This window comes from Trichechus manatus, unplaced genomic scaffold (assembly GCF_000243295.1).
Source record: "Trichechus manatus latirostris isolate Lorelei unplaced genomic scaffold, TriManLat1.0 scaffold00061, whole genome shotgun sequence".
Classification (NCBI taxonomy): Eukaryota; Metazoa; Chordata; class Mammalia; order Sirenia; family Trichechidae; genus Trichechus; species Trichechus manatus.
The window spans coordinates 13,766,642-13,773,701 of NW_004443997.1; the positions used below are offsets into that span (position 1 = coordinate 13,766,642).

The 7,060-nt window shown below is 57.7% G+C and overlaps 1 protein-coding gene across 6 annotated transcripts; it reads left to right on the forward strand.

The window, feature by feature from the left end:
• The first annotated feature begins 745 nt into the window (after positions 1-745).
• Positions 746-6,822, forward strand: PHETA1 (PH domain containing endocytic trafficking adaptor 1). Of its 6 annotated transcripts, XM_023733804.1 has the most exons (7): positions 940-1,546; positions 1,861-2,060; positions 2,531-2,613; positions 2,945-3,128; positions 3,993-4,137; positions 5,532-5,732; positions 6,066-6,822. In XM_023733804.1, exon 7 carries the CDS (start codon positions 6,101-6,103, stop codon positions 6,767-6,769), a length of 669 nt encoding a protein of 222 aa, XP_023589572.1. In that variant the 5' UTR covers positions 940-1,546; positions 1,861-2,060; positions 2,531-2,613; positions 2,945-3,128; positions 3,993-4,137; positions 5,532-5,732; positions 6,066-6,100; the 3' UTR covers positions 6,770-6,822. The 6 variants fall into 6 exon arrangements, 5 of the variants coding, with proteins under 5 accessions (XP_023589571.1, XP_023589569.1, XP_023589572.1 ...); XM_023733803.1 differs by lacking the exons at positions 940-1,546; positions 1,861-2,060 and adding an exon at positions 746-926; XM_023733801.1 differs by lacking the exons at positions 940-1,546; positions 1,861-2,060; positions 2,945-3,128 and adding an exon at positions 746-926.
• Positions 6,823-7,060: the final 238 nt, after the last annotated feature.

The following is a 7,060-nucleotide window of genomic DNA, read 5'->3' on the forward strand; positions in this document are numbered from 1 at the left end:
GAGTCAGAATCGACTCCACGGCAACGGATTTTTTAAAATCAGTCTTAGAAGAAATACAACCAGAATATTGCTTAGAAGCGAGGATGGCAAGACTTTGGCTTGCTCACTTTGGACACGTTGTCAGGAAAGACCAATCACTAGAAAAGGACATCACGTTTGGTAAGTGAAAGAACATCGTGTAGAGTCATAGAAAAGGAGAGAAACCTTCAACAAGATGGATTGGCAAAATAGACACAACAATGGACTCCAATATACCAACAATCATGAAAATGGCACAGGACCAGGCAAATTTCCTTCTGTTAGACATAAGGTTGCCGTGAGTATTTCATATTTTAAATTTAATGTAACTGGGTGTTAAATCTGCTAAATCTGGCAACCCCAGCTAAGGCGGAGCTCGGACGTCAGGCCTAGGGCCCCATCGAGTGGCCGGGGCACTGTACGGGACCCTGGGTTTTTCCAGGCGAATCATGGTCTGATCTTGCCTTTGGATGCGCATTGGGTCTTTGGGACTCGAATCCACTTTCCAATGCGCTCTCCCGGGTCAGAGTACTGGGGATTCGCGACCTGTCTCGGCCCCTTTAAGAGCGGTTCTGGGGACGGACCCCACAGGGGCGTGTCGAATCCGGGGGCGTGTCGGCCTTGGGCTGGCCAATCCGGGGATGGAACGAATGTGGGGCGGGGCCGGCGCAGGCGGGTTGGGAAGGGTTAAAGGGGCGAGTGCATGGGTCGCGGACGGTCCGGCTGCCTCCGCCTCCTTCCGTCCAAGCTGCGCTCTCCCGCGGCTGCGCCGGCCTGGCCGCCCCGGGAGACAAAGCACCGCCGTCGTCACCGCTGCTGAGCGGGTCCCGGGCCATGGCCCGGCCGCCTCCGGGCCCCACGCCTCCCGTCCCACCGCCGCCTTCGCCACCTTAGGTCTGCGCTGCGAAGTAAGCCCGGCCTGGACGGGGGATCTGCGGGCGGAACTGCGAGGGGACAAGGGACCGGGCTCGGGCCGCCGCGGGCCTCGGGTCCTCCCGCCGCCTGGAGAGCGCTCTGCTGGGGTTCTTCCCATTTGTGATTACACTCCAGTGGTAACGTGGCCATTAGGGATCCCAGCTGCCAGGGCGAACTTGGCCCATGACTCCCAGCCCTGTAAGGGACGGGGAACTGCCAACAAGCCCTCCCTTGGCACAGTCTGCCGTTGACCACCCACTGGGACTCTGGCCGTCCTTTACGGAACTCTAGAGAGCACCCAAACACCGTAACAAAGGAGCTGAGAGCAGCTAGGGGCAGAGCCAGACGTGGAGACCCAGCCTTTGCAAATGAGCACTGGGGCTTCCCTGAGCCCAGGACGGCGGTTCTGGGACCCTGTGGTCACTGCCTAGGGTAGCGCGGGACAGGCAGTTCCTCTGTGTTCTTGGCACAAGTTTTCCAGCCTGTGGCTGCCACACCTTCTCCCCTACGCCCACTGCTGGAAGATGGGCAGTCCTCCTCAGGGGACACTCGGGGGCGGCTGGACTCAACCTTAGGACCAGCCATTCTGGCTTCTTTCCTTGAATCCTCCCTGGTGAGTGCTGAAAAGCCATGCCTCAGTTTCCCCACAGTCCCGGCATGTAGGCCAGCTGTGCCCCTGTAGACGGTAGGCAAATTATTTGCCTTTTGGACGGATCCTTCTCTGAGTGCTCACTACCTGCCAGGCACTTTGCAAAATGACTCTTCTACATTGATAGTCACCCCTTCCCAAAGGGGTGGGTATTAGTGTTCCCATTTTACTGATGAGGCTATGAAAACCCTGACTCACAGCGGCATATCTTTTTGGCACCTTTCCCATAGTTCACCAATGGATTTTCCTTGTTTTTACTCATTGAACCCTCTCCACAGCCCATTTGATAGATGAGGAAACTGAGACTCAGGAAGGTGAAGATGACTTGCCCAAGGTCCTTCAGCCTGAATATGGTGGAGGCAGGAACTTGGCCTTGGCAGTGGAGGGGCTGGCCCCTGACAGCTTCCTGCCTGGCCAAGGGCTGTTGAATCAGCAGCAGTGCCTGCAGCAGACTCTGAACTTCTTGGATAACAGTGTGGTGAGATAAGCCCAGGACCAGGCCCTCCCTGTCACCCTCTGGGTGAGGCTGGGGAGATAAGCCTGGAACCTCCACCTCAGCCTCTAGGAGAAGCTGGAGCACCTTGCCCTGCCGCTTCCTGCCCTCCCGCTCTTGCTGGGCTGAAGGAGGCAAGGGCCATCAAGGGCAGAGGCAGTCCCTGTGCTGTGACACCGAGACCTTGGGCCAGATGGCCCCATCTGGGCAGTTGAGGGGGAGGGGGTCCCTCTTCCTTTAGCTGTAATGGGGTGGGCAGACCCCAAGATCAACCTCCCCCCATATGGGCTAGTCGCCCAGAGCATGGGATTGTGGGCCTGGCATTGTGTCTTTGGACAAGTCACTTAACCTTTCTGTGCCTGTTTCCGTATCAATTCATTGGCAGAATAGGCCCCCTGCTCATGGGGGCTGTTGAGAAATTTAAGAAGATAACTGCTTGATTCATCATTCAACAGGTATTTGAGCACCTACTATGTGCCAGGCACTGGAATTCAGACCAACAGTGCCTGCCCTTCTGGAGCACGCAAACATGAGCCAGGTAATTTTGGGTTGAGGTGCCAGTGAGTGACTAGCAGGGGCAGGGCGTGGTCTCTTGTGTACAGGGCAGTCAGGGACGGCTTCCCTGAAGAGGTGATGGTCGAGCTGAGACTGAAAGATGTGAAGCTATGGGAAGGTCAGGGGAAGGGCTCTGCGGTGGGAATGTGTCCAGCATGTTTGAGGAACAACAAGGAGGCCCCTGTGGCTGGAACGGAGTGGGCGAGGGGGAAAGGACTGGAGGCCATGGTGAGAACTGAATTTTATAGTGAGAAATTGGGAGCCATGAGAGGGTTCAGAGCACAGGAGGGATTGATTGGACTTGGTCTTCCCAGGATCGCTCAGCGTGGGGAGCAGATTTCAGTGGGGCCAAGGGAGGCAGCAGTGAGACTGAGGGCTGGACCAGCCACCTGCCTGTCCAGACTCACTCCAGACGCCATCGTGTTGGACCACCCGCTGTCCTTCCTTTGCCTGCGCTGGGCCTTGGCTGGAACACCGTCCTGCCCACGTCTCTGCTCTGTGCGCTGCCTCTCCTCCGTTACCCTTCCCTGCGTGCCCTGAGTCCCATCTCCTGTTTCTGACCTCCTGAGCTGCCCATGGCTCCCCATGGGGCCTTCGGCACAGCCTCCCTCATGTTCCAGTGGCTGTGTCCCTGCCTCAGTTCCCCCCATTAGGGCAGGTCCTGAGCCTCACTTCTTTCTGAAGCCCCTGCTGGACTGTACAGGACCCAATCCCTGCCTTGTGGAACTCACAGCCTGTGGGGTGGGGGGTGTGAGGGTGCCCACGACCAGGCAGAAATAAGCCAGCGTGATCACTGCTGCGATCAGAGACACCTAGGGGGACTGCGGGAGCCCAGAGGAGGTACCTGACCAGTCAGGGAAGTCAGGGAAGGCTTCCTGGAGGAGGTGTTCTCAGTGGAAGGGAACATCAGTAAAGGCCTGGAGCCCGAGGCTGGAGAGGCAGATAGGGCTTTGTGGGCCAAAGAAAGACTTCAGGCCTTACCCTGAGGTACTGGGGAGCCATGGACAGGGAGGGGGCAAGGATGGAGGCAGGGAGGCTAGTGAAGAGGCTACTGCAGTCGTCCAGGGGAGCAGTGATGGGGCCTAGAATGGAGTGGTGGCAGCGGACAGCGAGTAGTCCAGTGACTTGGAAGAGGTTAAAGGGAAGAATCAATTAGACGTGATGAGTGATCAGATGTGGGGTGACGGGGAGAACAAGGACCATTTGATGAGACTTGAGCACTGGAGGGGAGCACTTGGGAGGCTGAGAGGAATGACATGAACAGCTACCACTGCTGAGCACGTACTGTGTGCCCAACACCGTTCTCACACCTTCCACCTAGTCCTGGCTCATCTTCACAATAACCCTGATCTCATTTCACAGATGTGGAGACGGAGGCCCAGAGAGGCTAATAGCTTGCCCAGGGTCACACAGCCCAGGTGCTGCAGAACTGAGATCTGAACCCAGAGAAGAGCGTGCTGAGACCAGAGCCAGGCAGAGGGTGGGGAGGCGAGCAGTGGCCTGAGAGGTATGAGGGCAGTGGGGTAGGTGGTGGGGTGGGAGGTTCCTGTGAGCAGTGGGCCTGGGGTCCATAGGGTATGCGTGAGGGTGGGGATGGGGGACGCGTGAGTCCTATTTTGCAGGGGGAGAACCTGAGGCTCAGAGAGGGCCAGCCTGTGTCTGAGGTCACACATCGCAGGGAGGCAGATTAAACATCCTGAGTTTCCAGGGGGCTCTGGCTTCAGCTCCCCTGCTAGGTTGGGACAGGCCGGTTTGAGCTCCTACAGCATGGCTCATGTTGCCTCTTCCAGGAAGCCTTCCCTGACTGCCCAGGTGGGCGAGGTGAGGTGGTAAGGAAACCGAGGATTTGATTGGGAGCAACTGCCCCTCCACCCTGGGTCAGGCAGCCCTCCCCACTGAGGCCAACTGCTCCTGGGGGAGCCAGCCCCCAGACCTCATTCTTCCTGGCCCTGAGTAAGGCACCACCCAGGCAGGGGACGAACACTAATTGAGCGCCTACTGCATACCAGGGAGTTTACATACCTGGCCTTTTGAAAAATGTAGTTGCCGTCCTGCACAGGGTGAGGGCGTGAAATAGCAGCATGTGCGGGTTCTCAGAGTGATGGAGGAAATCCCCAGGGGGAGGTGTGGCCACACGGGGGACCCGTGTGTCACCTCCAGATAAGCCCTACCTGGCCAGTTTTGCCCCCATCGTGTGCTCCTTGGGGAAAGATAGAGGAAATCACCATGGCCAAGTGCACAGAGTTAGATCCTCTAAGTTACATGGTCATGCAATGACCCCTCACGCCTCCGTAAGACTGGGCCAGGCCCTCGGCCCGTGTCTTTATGTGGATTATTTCATAACAACCTCGCCTATCTCTGACTTCATCTCCTACCTCTCTCCCCCTTCTTCACTCTGCTCCAGGCCCCTCTGCCTTCTGGCTGTTCTGCAGGCACACCAGGCACATGCCTACCTCAGGGCCTTTGCACCACTGTTCCCTCTGCCTGGGCTGCTCTCCCCTAGATACCTGTGTGGTTCCCTCCTCCCCCTCCCTCATGTCTCTGCTCAAATATCACCTTCTCACAGTGGCCTCTCCTGACCACCCTGTTAAAGTCACGAATGTCCCTTTTGTCCCCAATACTCTGGATCCCCTTCCCTGTCTTTTCCTCCATAGCACTTAAGACCATCTGGCAGACATATTTTATCTGTTAAATTGTTCATTGTCTTTCTCCCCTCCCTTGGCCACTGGCAAGTCCACTCCATGAGGGCAGGGACCTTGTTTACTGCTATATCCCTAGTGCTTAGAATAGTGCCTGTCACACAGTAGGTGCTTAATAAATATTTGATGAATGAATGAACTGCCTACAAGTCTCTGAAGTAGGTTCTGTTCATATCCCTATTTTATGGATGGACAAATCAAGGCTGAGTCACAGAATCAGCAGAGCTGGGAGCTGGAAGGAACAGGAGGTCAGCTGTCCAGCCCTAGGGGATGGAAACAGCAGACACCTGAAATGAAGCCTGGATTTGAATCTCAACTTGCAGTGTGACCTTGGGCAAGTGACTGACCTCTCTGTGCCTGTTTCCCCATGTGTCTAATGGGGGCAACGACAGTCCCTGCTAAGGTTTGTGTGAGGATTAAATGACTTAGTATGTGTAAAATGCTTGGTATACTGTAGTTTGGAACCCTTGAGATTATTTTGGGGAGGCAGGACAGCGGATGGTTAGGAGCCTGGATTCTGGGACCAGTCAGACTTGAGTCTGGGTCCTGTTCTGAGCCTTAGGAGGTGTGTGAGCTTGGCCAGACCGCTTCTGCTCTCTGATCCTCAATTTCCTCATCTGTGAAATGGGGATGTTGGAGTGCCATGGTGGCCCAGGGTGGCTGGGAGGTTACAGTGAGGGGCTGGGTGATCTGGTGGCGATGGACATGTGAATAAAGGCTGCTGTGGTGGGGGCAGGCCCCAGTTCCCCTGCAGGCCGTACGCTCACAGCCATGAAGCTAAATGAGCGCAGCCTGGCCTTCTACGCCACCTGTGATGCCCCGGTGGACAACGCAGGCTTCCTGTACAAGAAGGGCGGGCGGCATGCCACCTACCACCGCCGCTGGTTTGTGCTGCGTGGCAACATGCTGTTCTACTTTGAGGACCCGGCCAGCCGCGAGCCTGTGGGTGTCATCATCCTGGAAGGCTGCACTGTGGAGCTGGTGGAGGCTGCCGAGGAGTTTGCCTTTGCCGTGCGCTTCGCCGGTGCCCGGGAGCGCACCTATGTGCTGGCTGCCGAGAGCCAGGCCGCCATGGAGGGCTGGGTGAAGGCGCTGTCACGGGCCAGCTTCGACTACCTGCGGCTCGTGGTGCGTGAGCTGGAGCAGCAGCTGGCTGCCATGCGGGCAGGGGGCTGCCCACCACCACCCCGCCAGCCCCACGCCCTCCTGCCCAAGGAGAACGGCTGCGCTGTCTGGAGCACTGAGCTGCCTGCCACCCCCATGGTGACCAACGCTGGCGCCCAGCCTGGCCCTGAGCTCCCACCGCTGCCTCCCTGCCGGCGCACTTCGACGCCCAGCGGGCCTCTTGACATGGCCTCCTTTGCCCAGCTGCATGAGTGGTACGGACAGGAGATCAGGGCACTGAGAGGCCAGTGGCTCAAGAGCAGGGCCCAGCCCTGAAGAGCCTGCGGGCCCTGGTCCTGGGGGAAAGTGGTCAAGGCCAGCCCTGAGGTTGCCAAGCAGCCTGGTTCTGGGGGGACCCCGGCTCTGAGAAGGTGCTGGACTGTGAGGGGGCTTGGCTTGTCTGACCAGAGCAGGCCCATCCCTGTGGGGCCGATGATGCCAGAATCTGAGGAGAATCCTGGACGAGCTCCCACAAGCCTGACGGTGCCTAGGCTGCCTGGCCCCAGTTACTCAGCAAAAGCTCATTGCTGGTAATAAGCCTGGGCTGGGCCCCCAGCTTGGACAGGG